Source organism: Aptenodytes forsteri, unplaced genomic scaffold (assembly GCF_000699145.1).
Source record: "Aptenodytes forsteri isolate BGI_AS27 unplaced genomic scaffold, ASM69914v1 Scaffold290, whole genome shotgun sequence".
In the NCBI taxonomy this organism is placed as follows: Eukaryota; Metazoa; Chordata; class Aves; order Sphenisciformes; family Spheniscidae; genus Aptenodytes; species Aptenodytes forsteri.
Genome location: NW_008795244.1, coordinates 164,193 through 184,196, shown reverse-complemented (window position 1 = coordinate 184,196; position 20,004 = coordinate 164,193). Strand labels below are relative to the sequence as shown.

Sequence of the window (20,004 nt, the reverse complement as noted above, 5' to 3'; positions counted from 1 at the left end):
TAACTATTTTTGCTGAAAATTTTTGTTATATGCGCTCTCAGCCCGATTTTTAAAACAAAGTTTTACGACATGGATCAGTCATATCACAGAATGAATACTACAGAAAAACCCAAGGGAAATTAGTAATTCTGGTTTTAGGGCAGAGGTAAACAGCATGTTGTGACATCACTCTGAATAATAGAGTAAAGTAAAATAAAATAAATACTGAATTGCGCATTCAGTGAAAGAGTCCCGTGGAAAAAAAAAATAGCATGTGATCACATACATAAAGGTGATGAAATATTGCATATGCACAGAAAGGACCCAAATACAGTTAAAAAGACAACCTCATTCTGCCCTGTAGCATTTGGGTTCTTGAATTTCCAAAAATAACATTTTAAAAGCCTTTTTTCTTCAGTGTGACTGGGAAGAATCATCCCCAGAAAAGAGCACCAATAGTAGTTATTATAGTTAATCTTAAATTATTAGTGAACAGGAGCTTTGAGAGTTGAGTTAGCGTAGTGAGCAGATCCACAGGTCAGAAGAAGACATGGGCACTGTGGGCAGCAGGGAGGTAGGTGCTGAACCTTTTGCTGTCCTCGGATTTACTTGGACAAGAGTTTTAGACCTGAACACCATCTGTGTATGGTGATGTTCTACTTCAATGAAAAGTTTTTACGCTTTTTCTTTCTAGTGAGCTTTAGTTAATCAAGGCTGATCTGACCTTTGTCTGCTGTGGTGGTGGGTGTGCCTTCCCAGGGCTGCTCTAGGAGCGTGGTTGGTCAGCAGTGCGATAGCCCCTTCAGTGATTTGGGATTTTAATGTGCTGCTTCATTGCTGTTTGCTATTGTATCGGTACTGTCGTTTGCTCTCGTCAAAATTTATGAAGTTAAGTAGAGCACCTCGTTTTATTTTAAATGAGTCTCTAATAGGCTATGCTAGATTAGATGCGTGTCCCGTGCTGTACGGGCTGTGACATGTTTCTTTACTAGAGTGTTGAAAAAATAATAATTGAGGACTTTTGGGCTGATACAAACTATGAATACTACAAAAATGCCATGCCCTGCACACTTAAGGAAAACCTATCTGTTACTTTCTTAGCATAAGCAATCATAAACATCCCCTGGCTCTGTCCCTGTCATGAAACCAGGAACTAAATTGGCTGAGAGGGAAAAAAAGAGGAAGAGCTTACAAATGGTGCTTCAAACCGAGTTCTAGTTTGGTCAGATTTTATCTGGGATTTTCCTCTCCTCATATTTTAGGGACTTTTGCCCCTGAAACAGACCTTCCATCTTCGCATTTGGCTTCCATGTTCTTTGTTTACAGTGGGAAGCGTGGAGGCCGCACGGGCAGTGGTGTAGCAAGGCTGGCATGGGGGGGTCAGCAGCACCGGCTGGAGTCTTGTTTCCCTGTCAGAACTCCCCAAAACGAGCAGGAATCAAAACTTGCATTTTAAATCTGAGCAGGTCTCAGTGCGCAGGATTGCCTCAGGTTAAGTGTGCATGTGCGCTGGGGGGTTTCTTCTCAAAACCTGTGTGGGTTTCGTGTTTTCCCTTTGCCCATTAAAATGTTTTATGAATGGAAAACAAAGGGTGCTGGGTCCGTGGGGTCCAGTGGGATGGGCAGCATGCGCAGGCAGCAGCTTTCAGGCAGCTGAGGGCATTTCTCCTGGCAGGCACAGCGGCTCTGCTTGCATCTCCTCCTTGTCACAGTGCCTCTCTTTTGGGAATTGCGGCAGCTCTGCCGGGAAAAATTTAAGTGTGTCCCGCTGAGAGCAAGAAAACTTGAGTTGGGGTAAAAAACCCACAAATCCCTTGTTTGCTCAGACGGGGAGCCTAAGCTATGTGGCATCTATAGCCTTGTTTGAGCTCAGGTGAGAAGAGTTTTCTCAAAAATGCCCAGTGGAGCTTGGAGCCAGTTTCTGTTGGTGTTTGACATCTTGAAGTATCTCCCAGCTGCCAGTTTTATCCTCTGTTTCCTTATTCAGGGGAAGATCTTCTTGTGTTTTGGGGTATTTTTCTCGAGGGGGGGCTCTCAGCAGGGCCAGGTGCAGATGTCCCAGCTTCACAGGAGGCTTCGGAGCCAGGCTGGCTTTCCTGGGCTCCTCCTTCCACAACAGCGGATTAACTTCTTCCTTCTGGTTCAAGGAAGATTTGCAAATAGTTTCTAAAGTATTTGATTTATGCCCCTGCCTTTTCTTTCCTTGGTTTTTGAGGCATACAAAAGTTTAAAGGGATTATTTAACAAATAGCGTTGTACATTTGTTTTTTTTTCCTTAGAAATCCTGGGACAATTGCACTTGAACCACTCTGCTTTTACTAAGGAGATCTTGGCCGTGGCAAGTCATAGGCAGGAACTTGAGATTTTACTAAATATTATTCTCTTCCAAATATTTCATTAAGTCTTAATAGTTTAATAGCCAAACCAGAAACAAACTGATGTTGGACAACCCGCCTTCTAGAATTCCCTCTCGCTATTTTTTAAGTTTTCATCTTTCTGATGCCAAAATTTTGTGAGGGTCTCAGAGGGTGTGGGGGTATGAGGAAAAAAAAAATTTCTGTGGCCCCAGATTGGTTTGTTGACCTCGTCCAAAGAAATTAGATGTGAGTTTTGGCAATTGTGTGTGCATGGTTTTGTTTTTGTGCCTGTGTGCACCCAAAATCACTAATTTTGTGGTTGTAACTCTTTTGAGAAGGATGAATTGTTGTCCCCCTCTGCTGGTGGTGCATCGGGCTGGGGATTTGCTCACCCTGCCAGCCAGCTGAGTTACTCTGCAACTGAAATACAGAGTTTTAAGAAGGTGGCAGGTATGTGTGTATATATTGGTCAGGGGTTTAAATGACCAGAGAAACCCTTTACTTTGAGGAGTGCTCAGAAGGCTATAATGCATCAGCTTTCGAGGCATAGGGTTACCAAGCGGTATCTCTAGAAGAGCCATCCTACCATCCCCTAAATATTTTGCAGCATGCATCGCAAAAGACTGTTTCCACCTTGAGAAACAGAAATCGGGTGAAGAGAAAATGTGCTTTGAAAAAAGCAAATGCTGTCCTGTCAGTCAGACTACTCCCAGCAGAGACTGAGTTGCATCCCTGTCGTCCTACATTGTGTCCGCTGGAGTAGTGCTGCTCAAAGAGGATGGGTTAAGCATTGAGACATGCTGCAAGGATAGGCAGGGGAAAGTGGAGCTTGTTGTGCAGGAAGAGAGCAGTGGAGCATGGCGCGAGCCAAGCAAAACGCAGTCTGAGAGGATACATCTGGTATCTCTAAGTTCATCAGGGAAACACTCACGACGGGGGGAGATAATCTGCAGAAAATACACAAAAACCAATGGTCCACTGAGGCGCTAAAACCTTTTAAGTGGCAAAGGATAAAAATCCCCTTCAGATTTCTGAGATAAAGGATGAGGACTGTGTAACGTGATGCTTAAGATGGCACGAGACCGAACGTAATGGCCGTGGGGAGCTCTGAGTCACGCACACAGGACTGGGGTGAGCCTTGCACAGGGGACAGTTGCATGGCTGCCTGTACATGCTTGCAGGCAGCAGGGTCTGGAGGAGCAAAGGGCTGCTGTAACACTGTCCTGGCTGTCACCGGGTGCCGTGACCTGTACGTACGATAATATTACTGTGTAGGACTGGTGAGAGATGCTACTGCTAAGATAGAGAAGGAATTTGTCTTGTTCAAAGGAGACTTTTTCGATGATTAAGATGCATTTTTAAAAAGGTGAATTTCTGACATTGAGCATGGGAATATCTAGAAAACTCCTTAGTAAATAGTAAGTTAGAGATTGGACGTTGGTTTGTTTGGTTCATCCCCAGAAGCATATTGTAAATGAAGCAGCATTTAAGGTTCTTTTGTATTCTGAGAATTGCTGCCATGATTAGAAATAAGAATATGAGCTATTAAGCAAAACCAATGCTGTGTTGAAAAGCAACAGTTTTGATTTATGAATCTGCAAGAAGGCAATGGTTTTATATTTCCTTCACATTTTAAAATGTCTGGACAATCTTTTTAATATTATGCCCACACAGACATTAAAATATATTGAGTTTCAGTTATAAGGTACATTGTTTAAAAGGGAGTGTTTTCAATTAAACTAAAGCTAATATCTTTAACCTTTTGCATTTAAATTTTCTGGTGCTGTGCAGAAATAATTACTGGTTTGTCTGCATGTTGCAGTAGTAATGCTCTCAATTACTTCTTCCCCATATTATTGCTGAGGGAAATGCGTCAGGAAACATCTTTAGCATTAAAGTGGCATGGATGGCAGGATTGTGCAATTTAATTGTAAATGTGTGTTGTGCTGTTAAATGTTATTTTTTTCTATGATAGTATCACATTTGCTGGGCACTTTCCAAGCACAAGGGAAGCTTGTGTGGCAGTGTCAGACTTTTTCCAAACTAAGCCTAAGGCGTATAAAGCAATATTCAGCGAAGTCTGCCATATCAGATTAAGGCCTAATGCTGTTGCAGCAAAACCAATACACATTTAGTTCACATACGTTTTGGCAGAGATGGGGAAGAAGAGGAAAAGGAGGGATCGAGAATACAAATGGAGCAGTCTTTCAGCCTCAGATGAGTGATGGGCGACATTTACCAAACCAGCAGTACTGTCATGTTTAGTTTAGACACACTTTGTCACATGTAGTTCACTGTTGCACTTAATTAGTGACTACCCTAGGAGAAGCAAGCGGGATGGTTTCCCCTTGAGAGCATGGAGCCATGGCTGATGGACAGTGACGCAGGACCAGTGCCAAAGCATGGGTGTCTCTCCGGAGATGCAGAACAGTGTCCCACAACCTTCTTCTCTTCAAGAAGTCCAGACTCCTTCCTCATCTGGCTTATTCACGTGCCAGTGGGAGAGGAGTAGCCTGTCCACCTTTGGAAAGAAACATACACCTGTGCCTTTCAAGCATGCCAGCTCTTTCGCTGATGCTCCGTGCTCTACCATCAGGACTGGAACTAGGGAGACGTTTTACCAATGCCCACTCTTCCCCCACCTGCTTCTTAAGTATTCCTGTAGCATCTCATTGATTTTACAGCCCTGGTATCAGACAATACTTTAAATAGAGGCACTGCCATGCCTACCGTTAAAAAAGATGGTATTGATATTTTCCCGGTTTGCTTTAGGTGATAAGGATAAGCTGTAACTTTGGGTGGGAGTAGTTTTGCAAACCAGCCCCAGAATACTGAGGTGGTTTGTGGTGTTATATGAGGCTTAAAAAAAATGTAGTCTCTTGGAAGGTGCCCCTGCTTCTTGAAGGCTCTGAAGTCACGGGCCGTGCTCCTTGTGAACAAGGTTCCTCTGAGAGAAATACGACCCTTGCAATGATACTCCCTTGAGTAGCTTCCTTACTCTCTGCCACCCACCCAAGGCTCTACACCTTTCATAGATCAAAGGAGAATAAAACAACAAAAAAAACCCTGATAATCTGGGAGGGGAAGAAACAATAGAGACTAGGGAAGAATTGGAATTAGCAACATGTAGTTAAAAATATGAAGTGACTTCAAAAGCCATGAAGGAGGTAAAGCAAAGAGAAGAATGCTGCTTTGGCGTCACAGCTAAGGATTGCAATCAGTATGACACCAAACTGATGGTTGATGCTCTGAAAATATGAAAAAAAACCCAATAAATAACTAAGACTTTCCCTTTGTTTTTTGTTTGCATCTCAATCAGTGCACCCAAAGAGTCAAAAGAAATCAGTAGACTTACATAGACTCCTAGATGCTTACTACGACTGTCTTTGGTTGAGACTAGATCTGGATCTCGGTTGTATTAATGGAAAGATTCCCTCTGATTGCAAGTGGCATTTTATCAGCCTGACCATATATTTTGTGCCTCAAACTGTACAAAGCCATTCCTGACAATTTTTATTTTTTTTTTCTCAGCCAGAGTCAAGGTGCTCTTGGAGAGTGTGAAGATAATCCATTTCAGTTACATAGAGGATCAGACAGTCACATAAATGCAGGTGTGTTGGCTTTTGAGGTTTGGTATTGTTTGTTTTTCAGTGGGAAGATTAATTTCATAAACTACAGAATTGGTGGTTTGGGCTTTTGTTATTAATTGAGCTAAGGCTTAGTAAAACATGGAACACAGATGAACGCACACTCCAGGTATTATGGGGTCTGTTTCCTTTCCGCTGTTTCTATTTAAGCACTGGGTATAAAATGCAATATGCATTTTCTTTTGAGTCAGAGCTGTCTTGTATGCATTCTTGGCAGCCTAAAAGCTATTGCATTAAACCTACTTAGTGCTACTCTTCCTTTCTGGAGATAGAGAGAAGTAATAATAAAAAATAACTCTCCAGTAAAGCTCATTTCACCATGGCACATTAAGTATCAGGAGTTTAAAAAACAAAGAGTGAGAGGGGAGAAAACTATCAGAAATATTTAGCTGTTAAGGAGATTGTAAAAATAGAAGCAAACTTTTTTTTTTTAAAGGAAATATAAATAGTACTGTTTATATGACCCATCCTCAAGTATTGTTTTTCAGCTAGTTAGGTGCTTAAGGATGTGAAAGTTATTCCTGCTTTTCAGTAAGAAGAGAAACCTTCTAGAACAGTTGTGGAACCACCAGAACAGAACGGGATTATTTGGAACAGAGTTACCAGAAACAGAATAATCATTGACTTTTTTTTTCACTTTTCCCCTCATTTGTGAAAAGTACTGATTTTTGAATAATCAGGTTCCCAATGTGAAGACTTTGAGAAATGCTGTGCCTAGCCCATCATATTATGCAGTAGCCTCATTAAACAACGGATTTGTGTTCTGACAAATAGTCACTCTTTTCTTTACATTTTGCTTAACTATTCTTCCTCCACTTTCAGTATCTAAACGTAAAAGAAGATTGCAAAGCCATGGCTTTCTGTGCAAAAATGAGGAGCACAAAGAAGAGCGAAGTAAACCTGGAAGCTCAGCGTCAAGGTTTAGAAATACTTTTCTACCTGCAAGATAAAAATCCCATTTGTTACACCAGTGGCGAGTTTACCTCGGAGGAGCTGTGCATTGAAGCTGCCCAGAGGTGTTGTGAGTATATGGATTTTATATAAGTTCTCAGTGGCAAGGCCTGACAGTATCAAAAGTGATGCGTCCTTCTTTGCATGTAAGTCAATGCTTGTAGAAGAAATATGCATGTTATGTAGTCTAGGATGGAAACTTTTGCCAAGGGTCTGTTTGGGCAGTTCTTAAACTGCTTGGAGTGGAAGAAATGGTGGGAGAGACTGTCTTGAGATTCATATAAAGTGATCATCTCCCACCCTGGTTTCTGGCAGATACAGGTACTGATTTTTTAATTTGGGTGGGATGATTAGGTTTCTTTTAAGAGAAGAGGAGACACCATATACAAATAAGTTAACACAAAGCTGGCCTTACCTCGTATGCTAGTCAGTAAGCCTGTCAGGATCTGTCCCGTGTTACAAAACATTTTGGAGAGGGCTAATGAAGAAAAAAACCAAACAAAACTTATTTGCTACTTTTCCGGTTTTAGTTTTCTGTTACTTGACACTGCTTTGCAGAGAGTTATGATGTCTGTAGTACTAATAATTCACCAGTTAAGGTAACCTGAACTGCGCACAATTGCGGTAATACATAAATGTATAATGAAGATTTCTTGCTTTGTCACTGTGGTCCTTGACTCAGCAAAATATTTGAACATCTATGAAATTCTGCTGGAATTAGTGGATTTAATCTATGTTTGAGCCTCATGAACCAGGCTACTTTTATATTTACAATTCTGAAGTTCTTTCCTGCCCTGATCCCAATTTTGTGTTCCCCAAGCTTCATGGAACACTAAATATTATTCAGCTGATACAGGAGCGGTGAAATCTGGCTGTATAAACAGGCAGACTGGGCATAAGTTTTCCTGCAGCTTTAAAATGTTTTCTTTTCCTACATCATCTTGGTTCTTGTAACACTGGGTACCCTTCAGTTCCATTGGAAAGGCAGGAATGATGGGAATCTGAAGGACAAACCTCATCAAATAAGTACTCGTGTTGTTTTTGAATACTTTTAATGAAAATGAGGAGTACTTAAAACCCACCTGTTTATGTCAGCATGTAAGAGCTGTGAACTGCTGCTGTTTGTATGGGTGTGAGCCCACATACTGTGCAACTGCTCCCAGTAATTTCTGGCGGAAGTTTAAAACCTTTGAAGAAGTGACTTAAAAGTGAGCTTTCTTCTGCCTTCTCTCATTTTTCGCTAAGTCCACAGCACGTGGTAGTGAAGTACAAAAGTCTTACCCATTTCAGCAAGCCTGTGATGCTGGTCTCTGCTGCAAATCACAGCTTGAATAGTTAAACCATTGACGGCATCTACCTACTGCTTGTTGACCTGCACAAGGCAGTGGCTGCTCAGCCCCACCTTCTGTGAACTTTGCAATTAGGCTATTCAGTTTTTATTTCCTTGGCTTCTCTCTTCCCTTCTACTCTCTTTCCCCATGTCACAGTAGAAATGGTTTTACTGAATTCTGCAGGACCCCAACAAAGTGCTCTGCAGTTGGCCCAATTTCAGAAAGACACTTAAACACATGCTACAGTGCTCTCTGCAACAGAGCTGCTTGCTTGACCAGGGCTTTCGCAAAAAGGGACTGCCTCCTATTGAGCAGGAAACCGAAGCAAGGAATTCAAACAACGGTAGACCTGTAAACATACCATAGCCTGTTTCTCTCTGGGATGATGTAAATGCAAAGGTTAAAGCAGGTCAGCCTAGACGTACAAGTCAAAGTCTGTTCTTTGTTGGAAAACCCTCTGTTGAATTAGCAAAGAATGGAAAAATGATGTTATGCTTTCTGCCTGTTTGCTAATGAGAAGGGGATTTTCATCATTTCACTAAAACCTTCTCTTTCAACTATGGGAGTAAAATTTATTAATAAAATAAAACTGAGAACAAAGTTGTGGTATTGCTGAGTGGTTTTGTTAAAACACCCATTTCTGTGATCTGGAAAAAGTGAAGATTTTTAAGTCATTTCCTCTTAAGTTCAGACCTTTGGCAAAATCAGGATTTCAGAATAAGTTTAATGTCAGAAGCAGCTGAAATGATACGCTGTTTAATACACGATAAAACCAATGGAGTGAACCAATGCACAGTTTGCCGTTCCACTTTAACCATAACTTTCTAATGTTTTAAACTAATCCTCGTATCAGTTTCTTTTTATGGTCCATTTTTGCCATATCAGATATTTGCTTTATGCATTTGTATTTTTGAGGTGTGCATATGTATTGTAGCCTTGTGATTCATACATTTGTTTACTTTTCTCTGACAGCTATATCTCCTCTGTGCCATAATCTCTTTGCACTGTATGATGAAAACAAAAGACTCTGGTATGCACCAAACCAGGTCTTTAAGATAGATGAAAAAACATCACACCGGCTCCATTATCGAATGAGGTAAGTGCACAACATCTGAAAAATGATTCCTTAGCCTTATGTAGATGCTCTGACTCTTACTACTGAACTCACTGAAGAAGCAGGAAAGCAAAACCAAAAGAAGCAACTTGCTTTTCACAGCATAGATAAGAGATTAACAGGAAAAGCTTAAAATGTCTCCTGATTTTTTTTTCATCTTGCTATATAACCTTGAAAAAAGCCCCAGAAGTTGAAAAACCACAAGAACCTGTCTCCACAAAGCTGTAGGTGACCGAACTAGCTAAAAGCTAAATTGAAAAAAATGGCTCAAAAACGTTGTTTTATTATGTCAGTATTTTGCATGTTTCAATTTCCATTTGAAGTGTTCAAAGTGAACTGTACTCCTGCTGAAGTCAATGGGAATTTTACTATTAACTTGAAGGGAAAAAGCAATGTGCTATTGCTTTTGAAATTCTCCTCTAGGACTGTAGGGGAATCCGTGTGACCTCGCTGTGGGTGGCATGCACTAGACTGGAGAAGGCATCAGAAAATTGAAACCATTGTTCCCAGGATCTTTATCTGTCATGTACCATCAGGTTGAACTTCAGGTGGCATTCTTAAAATATAGCACGTAGCCTGTTGAGATTTCTGGGGCTGAATGGGTACACCAGCCCTCATCCACTGGAAAATGAAAGCAGTAATTCTGCACATTATGCTGCCTGCTTTTTCGAGTTTTGTTCTGACTTTTCTTCTTGCATCAATATGAGCTTTAAGTGTATGATATAGGAAAAAATATTTGGAATAAGCTTTGCTTTCAGGAAACTTTGCCCATCTTCCTAAAACAAGTCCACGGATCATTCTTGTCGATTCTTCAAGGTACAACTGTAAGAAAATAAGCTTCTATGTAATATTCCCTCTCTTCCTTAAAATGTAATACTCTCATATGTGGTCAGTTTTGGCTGTAGAGAAAAAAGTTCATCTTAACATCTTTTTCCTGGTAATCTCTAGTTAGACAACATGACTATCACTTGTACATGCTAATGAGAGAACTGGCACGTATAAACCTCAGGTTGTGCATCCAAACCATTTTCTAGGCTTGTTAGAGAATAACAACCACTTTGCTTATGCAGATACAAAGAGAGAGCTTTGAAAATGTGATCTTTGAACTGTAAGGTGTTTCAATTCTAATTACATTTGTGCCAGAATGGAATTGTTACTGTTGTGGGATGAACTGTTAAGAGAAAAAAAAATACTGACAGTCCACAGAAAGATCTTTGCTTTTCAAGTAATTATAATACCGATACCTATTTTTAGAAGAGGAAGAGGATATTATAGTCTTTTCTTTTTTCTTTAGCACAGTCTATTAGTGGTATTAATGACTTAACCTTGGCTAATCTCAGCTTTAAGCAGCTGTGATTAAGTTTGGCAGATAAACACCATACAATAATGGAATTGAGTAACTTTCTAAAAGAAGCTCTGAGGACTCTAATGGCCTCTTACAGAGCATTAAGTGCCCCTTCTTGCTTTGAGATCAGTCAGATTAACCATATACTGGATAATAAAATTTCTTGGTACAATGTGAATCTGGGGCGTTTTCCCTTGATACTGAAATTCTTTGATGTGGCGTGCTTTTCTCAGTAAAAGAAGGTGGTATTTTAAAAATGTAGTTGTGGGAATTTAATCCTCTGATTAGAAGTATGATGCTGTTTTTAACTCAATTCTTAAAAAATAGTTTCTGCTGTGTTTGGTGTTTATATGTTTCTGCTTTGGGTGAATGATGAGAGCTCTCTCCAGGTACTCTTTCATTCCTACTGCATCTTACCCGCACGGTGGGTAACACCACCTTCTTTAAAACTGCGTTAAAGGCTCCCTCTTATGAATCTTCTTCAGCTGTTCATCTCTCTATCAAATCTTAGGTGTATGGGCAAAATTACTCTATGTTGAACTTTATTTTCTGGAAATTTTTCTGTTCTACCATTTTATAGAATGAAGCTATGGAAACTGCCTTGCTTTCTGTATTTAAAAGTTCTGGTGGTTTATTTTTTTTAAGCTTTGGAGTTGGGATTTGAAAATTGGCAGGGGTGCCTCTTTCTTTCGTCAGATATACTTCATGCATGAAAATTGGCAAACTTTGAGCCAATAATATGTATTTAAAATAATTTCATATGCATTTAAGAAGAGGTTATATGAGTTTACGTGCTAATCTAAAGATTCCTGTCTCCCTAGAAATACTGTAGCGTGTTGGTGAATTGGTATTTTCCTTTTTTTTGTTTCTGATCTATTGTGTGTCTTGGCTTGGGCGTCTGAACTGAGAGGTGGGCTGAGCACTGAAAAATTATGAGCAGCACAGGATTGTGAAACTGTTCTCTAAATGAATAGTTTATTCTGAGCTCTGCAAGAGACAAAATTCCTCTTGAAAAAGGAAAACGGTCTGGGCTTATTTAATAGTGCCGTGTATTAGACCATATGTATCTTTTAGAGACTAAATCATTTTTATGCGGGCAACCTTATTTCTGAAATTTCATTACATTGATAGGTTTAATTTAGTCATGTCCTATTAAAATTATATATATAAAATGAAGGTATGTGACTGAGTAGTTTCAAATGCTTTTAGATGTTTGATTTTTCTCCCAAGGCTGAAAGCTTCAGATTTGGTTTCTGACTGTGTTGACTTCCTGTCCTCCTCCTCTCCCCATCAAATCTGTGCCAGCTGGTATACTTTTGGTAATATTTTAAAAGGACTTGCTTTTCACTAGAAACTTTGTAACTAGCCCTATATTTCTTCCACTTGCCTCAAGTTTAAAAAAAAAAACAATCTACAACATAAGAAACCACAGTATTTTGTGATTTCCTGGAGTAATTGGCATACCAGCTGATGAAGGAGGAGTTTAACTGTTTCATAGCTGGATTGTATTTAAGCCAGAGGTAGCAGTGTTTCTTGGTGTGGAGAAGGGACCCAATGCACATTTCTGGAAACTGGCAGGAAGGACAATCAGAGCTGCTGTAGGTGAAAGAGAACAGGCGGTCCCCCTCCAGCATTTCCACCACTCCTTGGCCAGATTGAACGGGTGAAGTGCAAAACCGCTCCTTCCCGGGGGTAACCCACTCGGGCTGACTCCCCAAATCCCCCCCGCTGGCTCTCACCCATGCCACAGGTGCCTGCCCGGGGCTAAAGCGCTCTAGAGGATGGGTGGGTCATGCTGCTGAAACTCAGGAGCGCGCAGTCTCCTTTCCAGCTCGTCTGCAGGACTTCTGAATTGGAAAGCTTGCGCTCCTGTTTCTGTTTGTGAAAGTGGAATAATAATAATCTGTCTCCCCCTTACCACAAGTCCATCGGTCCCTTCAAGGCAGAGACTCTCCTTCTTTATTTATATGGTTCCTCAAACAATGGGCCTCTAATTTTTATTGTAACTTATAAGTGTTGTCTTAATCAGTGCAATTTAGTAGGGAGGGGAGCAAATTCTCCTCTCAATTACAAACAATACACAATACCTTGCTGATAATTATTTTCAGGAAATACCAAAAGAATTTGAGTTATTAATTATCACTCATTTTAGAAAGGAGCATATGGAAACAAAGTCATTTCCTGGAGGCAGAAGGATTTGCTTTCCTTTGCTTTTTATGCTTCAACCAAAGGAGTTCTGCAGTATCTTACAGTACTTGTCAGGAGTTTTTGGCATAGCTGTGTGTTGGTGTTCCTACTCATGCTATAGATACATGCTTTTTGGGGACTTAAGACTGACCAAAAAGAGGATGGACAGAAATACTGTACAGAAAATCTCATGTCTTGAAGAATTATGTATCAAATTACTCTTAATTTGAATGGTGAACTTATTGTACAGATAACACGTGATTAAAACACATGGTGCTGAACTAAAAGTACTAATTTTGTTTTGCTCTCCACTGGGACTGATACACACCAATCTCAACCACTGCAGAATTGGGGCTTAATCCGTGAACTCCTATTCTGGTCAGAGACAAATCACAAAGATATAGTCACATATTTTAAAACACGCATATTTGCATGCGGGTTGTCCTGCACCATAATGTTTGTAAGCCTTTGCCAGTTGACTTACTGCCTGCCTGCTGTCATCCTGTCTTCCAGGACATGTCTCTTGCAATTTTTATTGCGTTATATTTGAAATGAAACTCCTTGGGCAACATAGTGATTTGTTATTTAAACAGATTCGTTATTTGTAATCTGAAAATGTGTTTGTAGATTATAAGGTAGTTTATCTGTTCAGCTTTTTCTTTCAGTACAGAAAATGTGTATTTCTAATTCAGGAGTTGGATATACCCATCACATGCCTCAGCATTTTCTACCTACGACCTTAGTTTTTTTCCACTCACTTTTTCTTTACTACTTCTTTTACGTGCAGTGTCTATTACCATTCACATTCATTTGTTTTTTTTCTTGTGTAAAGCTGTTTGATCTCATTTTGGTCACAAAAGGTGTTTATGATTTTGCTGATCACATATTTAGGTAGACATTAAAAGCTTAGCTGTTGAGGTGTGATGGTAATGTGAAACAACTTACGTTACATGGTGCTCACCGTCCATCAGAAATGTCCGATTTCACACGTCGCTTTGTATTAAAGCAGTAATATATATATACACACACTGCAGTAATTCTGCAGTGTTTGCTCTTGCTAGTGCTGAATGCTCCTCTGGAGTTAGACTGACATATTCTTATAGAAATCCTTCCTACTTAGCAGTTGGGTAAATCTGCTCTGCTGTAACCTTTTAATTTTAAGTAGTTTGTGATCATGTGCAAGGCATGAACCTTTGCAAAAGGCACATTGATTCAAACCAGATTTAACTAAACTTTACTTGATTTAAAATGTTACTAGATAAACACAAATTTCTGGAATAATTTAGGCAAAGATTTCTCAAAAGGTGCTAACAGAGGCTTGAACTCCAAAATTTCATTTATTTTTCAGCAGATGTCAACTCCTTTAGCAGGTGTTCAACTAAATAGTCTTGTGTACAGATACGAGTAAAAAGCTTGTTTGCAATATGCACAGAAGATTGACTGCGTCCCTTTAAAACCGAATGATTTGAATTAGTGTCTTTTTTACCAGCTCTATCCGAAACCAAAGGGAAGCAGAAATTCCAGGGAGCGAGGCATAGCACTGCTTCCTGCTCCGGCCACGGGGGGGGTACTCACAGCACTTCTGCCCTGTGCATTGCTTCGGTGCCTATAGAGGAGGAGTTCTGAAGTTTTGTTAGCCCTTTAGGTGAGCCATTTTATCTTGGCATGCAAATGCCAACCATTGCACAGTAGAAGCATTACACTCTTCTTCACTGCTCAAGCAATGTCAGAGGTGATGGAAACGTAATTGTCATCCGAGTGGCAGCTTCTTGTTCGGTGGACTGCGCAGGGATGTGACAGGCAGTCAGTCATGGTATTGTGAGTTAAGAGTGAGATACTGTTGAGTGGAAACACTGAAGACCTTTGACTAATACACCATTTTTCCCCAGTTCCTCAGGTCAGGCACGCGGTTTCAGCAGTGGACCACTTTAAGTTGCAACCTCAGGGCAGAAGATTGATGGATTTTGACTTGTAACTGGTTTTCTTTTAAAAGTTTAAATTATGTATCTGATGTAAATGGGGGATTTCCCAAAAAGTTTTTAAAGTTTATTCCTCTTTTCTTGCAAGATACTACTTCACAAACTGGCATGGGACTAGTGAAAACGAACCCTCAGTGTGGAGGCATTCACCAAGGAAGGCAAAGAACTCTTACGAGAAGAAGCTGGTGCCAGAAGGAACCCCTATACTTGATGCAAACTCATTAGAATACATCTTTGCACAGGTAAGATGCTTGCAAGTATCTCTGCCATTGTAGTCACACAAAAACTATTTGATCCAGTAGAAGCTGCTTTAAAGACCTATTTTCAAACTTTTAAAGTACACATAACCTTACCTGTTAGTATTGGTAAGTGTTTTCTTCATACTTCTGCGTGGTGGAGAGAATTTGCTACATGAAGAACAATCTACCCATATGCATGCAGAATGTGTAAAGAAACTGTCTATCTCACAGTCCAAAAAGGGCTATATTTTTATAGCATACTTTCTTTTAATATTAAATATTTTTTAATATAAATGCTATTACCTTTTCTTTTGTGAAACATTTGCACATAATGACTTTTACATCTATATTCCTATAGATGAACAGTAGAAGTATTAAAATTGACAATATGGTGTCCTTTTAATGAGTTTTTTTACTGCGTGGTGTTAAAACACTGACTGATAACATCACTGTCACACAGCCTGCTTACATGCAGTTTTTCTTTCCTTCTGTTGTGCCTCCCACTTGTTGGCGGTACATGCACTATGCTGGACATGGCAAGTAGGCAGGGTCCCTATTTCAGAAAGCTTGTGCTCTTGTACAAAAAAGTTTATATACACACAAATTATTTTGCAAACAAGAAACTGTCTGGTTTCGCCAAAGAAATTAGAATTTTGAAGTTGATGAAGGCTTGTGAAATGAGCAAATTAAATGCACTGAAGGAAAACATGTTTACTGTTAATTCTGAGTATAATTACTGCAGAATTTCAGATTTTGAAATATGGTTGTGTCCTTCAGAAAAAGATAGCTGTGGCTAACTTGGTATTTACTTTTATCGTGGTTTCACAACAAAACAACAAGTATCACTGGAGCAGATTCATGCTATGTGTGCATTTTAATGGTACCACTTGCATTCTGAAGTAATAAAAGAAGCAAATATTTTTTTCTGTGTAATCAAACTAACTTACGCCTTGTTTTGTATGAACATTCCTGTGTACCTATATGCAACTTTGCAAAATCACTGTTTGAAAACATAATGCAAAACTGTTTCTCATCCTTTTCTTTTTTTTCCTTTTTTTTGAGTGCCAGCAAAAAGAATGAAAACACCTTTTAAGTTGCAGAATGAGTAGGGACCCTAATGAATATTGTAAGACAATATTGCATTAAGCAGAATTTTACTTTTGGGTAATAACATTTTAAAAAAAAAAAAGCCAAACAGAAAACCACTGATGCTAGTATAAGGTAACAGAAATGTCTGTGCTCTTTGGTAACCAAATATTTTTCAGACTGTCCCAGAGCAAGACGGCTGCCACAGAGTTTGCAATCTTGGATTTGAGATGTGGCTTAGAGACTGAGTGCATGGGGTTCATAGAGACACCAGGTGATGAAGGGCAGAGATAAAGCAGAGACACAAAGTATTTGTTGTGTACCAGGAAAAAAAAAATCATGATGGTGCTAGAAGCGGGCAGGAGTGGTACTTTCTTTAATTAATTACAAAAAAAGTCTATTTTTGGTGGGCTAATGTATAAAAGAAGGGGACAGGGGTTTTGGAAGTGTCTGACCAGTGCAGATGTTCTACCTGGGTGTCTACACACGTTCTTGGTGAAAGCCACAGCTCTGTGGACTGTATGCAGGATGTGACGATCCACATGGTGATTCCACCTGTTCCACAAACTGTCATTTTAAGACACTTCTGTCAGGCACAAATGTTGGTGTTTCTTCCCAAATAGGCAGGGTTTGTGGGGTGACTAGTGCTTCCCTGTGTTTCTGTTTCACTGGTCTAAGAGAAGACTGCATCTATTGCATAGCTCTTCCTTCTTCTCCTACCCTTTCCTGTCCTGGCTTTCAATTTTGGGTGACTCTTCTTGCTCAAGGAGAGCCTGTGATCTTACGACATATTGGTTGCTCATAGATAAACTATGACAAATACCAAATCTGGTAGTTTTCTTTTTTTTGCTTCCTATTAAGGGTCAGTATGACTTGGTGAAAGGCCTGGCACCAATCCGTGATCCTAAAAATGATCAAGAGGTTCATGAAATTGAAAACGAATGTCTGGGGATGGCTGTCCTTGCAATCTCTCACTATGCTATCAAGAAAAATATGAAGCTTCCGGAGCTTCCCAAAGATATCAGGTAACTTGGGGTAACTTCTTTGTCACTGTTGGGTCCGCTGCACTTCTCTTCAGAATGGATTTTAAGCATTTTACCTTCCAGGATCTGACTGCCCAGGAGTTACAAGCTCCAACACTACTATCACTAAGTGGGTCTTCCTAATCTTGTCAATAGGGATATGTATTAGAAAACTTGATTTTTTTTTTCTCATCTAGAGAGTACTTGAGATCCATGCAGCTAGTGCACCCAGCATACTGATGTGTTGGGTACCAATTGACACGCTGTAAATTCAGGGTTCTGGGTTAGTGGGTTCAAAAATGGCAGTGTTTTTAAGTGACAACCTAATGAGAAAACTGTTAGAATAAATGTTATCGATTTGAATGGGCTATATCCATCTGACTAAAAAGCTTTCAGAGAAGGATATTATTTGAATTCCTGTTGGCTATTAATGCTGTAAACCACTGTTACAGTACCACCTGCACAGTGGTTTACTTCTTCTTGTTCTCTAACTTTTAAAGTAAGGCAGATGCTCTTTAAAACATTCTGAAATGATTTAGAGAGTTAAAAGTTTAGGAGACAACAGTATTAACTCATAGCATTTTTTTTTCCTTCTAGTTATAAGCATTATATTCCCGAAACTTTGAACAAGACTATCAGACAGAGGAATTTCTTAACCAGGATTCGGATAAATAATGTTTTCAAGCATTTCCTTAAAGAGTTTAACAATAAAACCATTGGCGACAGTAGTGTGTCTCCACGTGATCTGAAAGTTAAATACTTATCAACAATGGAGACCTTGACTAAACATTATGGAGCAGAAATTTTTGAGACTTCGTTTTTACTGATTTCATCTGAGAATGAAATAAATAGAATTAATTGTGGAGACAATGAGATCCTCCCACTATATGAAGTGATCGTAACAGGAAACAATGGAATTCAGTGGAGGCTCAAGCCAAATGTAAGTATCCCTTGATAAATGGGAATTAGAGGATTGGTTTTGGGGGCATAACAAGTGTTAAAAAATGGTCATGATCTTCAGACACTGCAGATCAGCTTTTTATTTAAAGGACTTATTTCATAGGATTATAGGATTATGCAGGTTGGAAGGGACCTCAGGAGGTCTGTAGTCCAACCCCCTGTTCAGGATTAGCTTTGAGATCAGACCAGGTTGCTCAGGGCTTTATCCATTCTGGTCTTGAAAACTTCCAAGGATGGACATCGCACAAGCTCTGCGGGCAACCTGTTCACCAGGAAAATTCACCGGGAACATTAAAGACTGTGCTATATCTACCAGACCAGACACAAGTCTTGAAAGATTAATGTCTGTGGAGACCCTTATGGTTTGGTGCTCTGTCTTGATATCAAAGTCTGTTAATGCTTTTTCTGTATATGGCACCCCAGGTGCCGTGTTTGCTCATACTCACAGACTTTTCGTGAATAAATTAAAATATAGTGACATTAAAGCTAAGTTTTCTCACGTTAGTGATATTTTTATATGTTGTTCCTTGTTTCAGTGCTGCTAATTGAGGTCACTTTGCTTAACCTCTTCTGTGCTTTGTATACATAAATATTAAATATTAAGGTTTGAAGGGGTTATGGCATATTCTACAGTTTTTCTCCACATATAGTACTTGAACAAATAGACCTCTTTTTGCTTGCCTCAGTTCCCCATAGTGATGAGAACCCTACTGATAGCTATCTTTTGTAGCATAGGAAGTATTGTGCTTCACTCCATTTAGATGTAACCTAACTATCTCTATCTCTGATGGAGAATTTCTGTTTTAAATGATGATATTAATGGGGGGGAAGGGAAGGAAGAACTGATATTTGAGCAGAAAAGCTTGCAAGAAGTGCAGCCTGTTTCTTATAAGGCTCTTGTTTCTGCTGATCTATAGATTATATTTATTTCAATACCTAAACCAAAGACTTTCATCTCGGTGAGAACCTTTCTGTGACTAGCAGGAAGCTTGGCTCAGCTTGAGCATTTATCTTTTTTAAATAAGTAGTTACTAATAACTTTCAGTAATTTTTGACTTGTAAGATGCTCGGCTTCATTGTGGTCTGCATGCAGAATTTCATCTGCTGTCGGCAGTTCAGGCATGCAGTGCGAGAAGAACGTAGCTCTTGCTTTTGGGCTGAGCTCTGAGAGAGTATTTCAAGTACACAATTTAGACATTTCAGTAGAACCCTTTCAGCCCTGTACTGCTACTAAAATTATTCCTAGCATACCAAGAGAGAGTAAGTCACCTAGCTCATGACTGCTTGCTTTCATCCTCATGAAAACTGTCTCATGGACAATTCTTGGTAGAAGTATATCCTTGAAATAATACAGACACACTGAATGTGTAAATGAATTGATAAATCAGTGCAAAAAGCATTCAAGAATTAAATAGCTGTGGAAGATTAATTTGTCATGAATTTTTGTTTTAGAGTAAAAATACTGTGCTAAAAAAAATGTTTTTATTAGTATACTTTTATCCAAAATATATTTGCAGTCTGCACAGACAGAGAAAGAGAAGAAGAAAAAATCTGATGGCAAAAACAAAAAGGATGAAGAAAAACACAAAATTCGAGACTTATGGAACAATTTTTCCTATTTTCCTGAAATCACCCACATTGTCATCAAGGAATCTACAGTTAGCATTTACAAGCAGGATAACAGAAGAATGGTAAGAACCAAACCTTGGATAGGTTTCCCTCCCATGGGAAGCTATAGTGACACAGTGTTGTTGGGCAACAAGTGACAACCTCCTTGAGGAGCATTTTCTAACGGGACTCTTAAATA

The 20,004-nt window shown here is 39.5% G+C and overlaps 1 protein-coding gene across 2 annotated transcripts in view; it reads left to right on the top strand.

Moving 5' to 3' along the window:
• The first annotated feature begins 5,865 nt into the window (after window positions 1-5,865).
• Window positions 5,866-20,004, top strand: part of JAK1 (Janus kinase 1) — a 31,866-nt gene continuing 17,727 nt past the window's right edge. The window contains exons 1-7 of one of the 2 annotated variants that reach the window (XM_009278721.1): window positions 5,866-5,947; window positions 6,806-7,004; window positions 9,238-9,361; window positions 14,979-15,132; window positions 17,077-17,240; window positions 17,835-18,177; window positions 19,715-19,888. In XM_009278721.1, the coding sequence (XP_009276996.1) occupies window positions 5,942-5,947; window positions 6,806-7,004; window positions 9,238-9,361; window positions 14,979-15,132; window positions 17,077-17,240; window positions 17,835-18,177; window positions 19,715-19,888 (1,164 nt within the window). In that variant the 5' untranslated portion in view covers window positions 5,866-5,941. The remainder of the gene's footprint in view (window positions 5,948-6,805; window positions 7,005-9,237; window positions 9,362-14,978; window positions 15,133-17,076; window positions 17,241-17,834; window positions 18,178-19,714; window positions 19,889-20,004) is intronic. The other variant, XM_009278722.2, reaches the window with a different exon arrangement.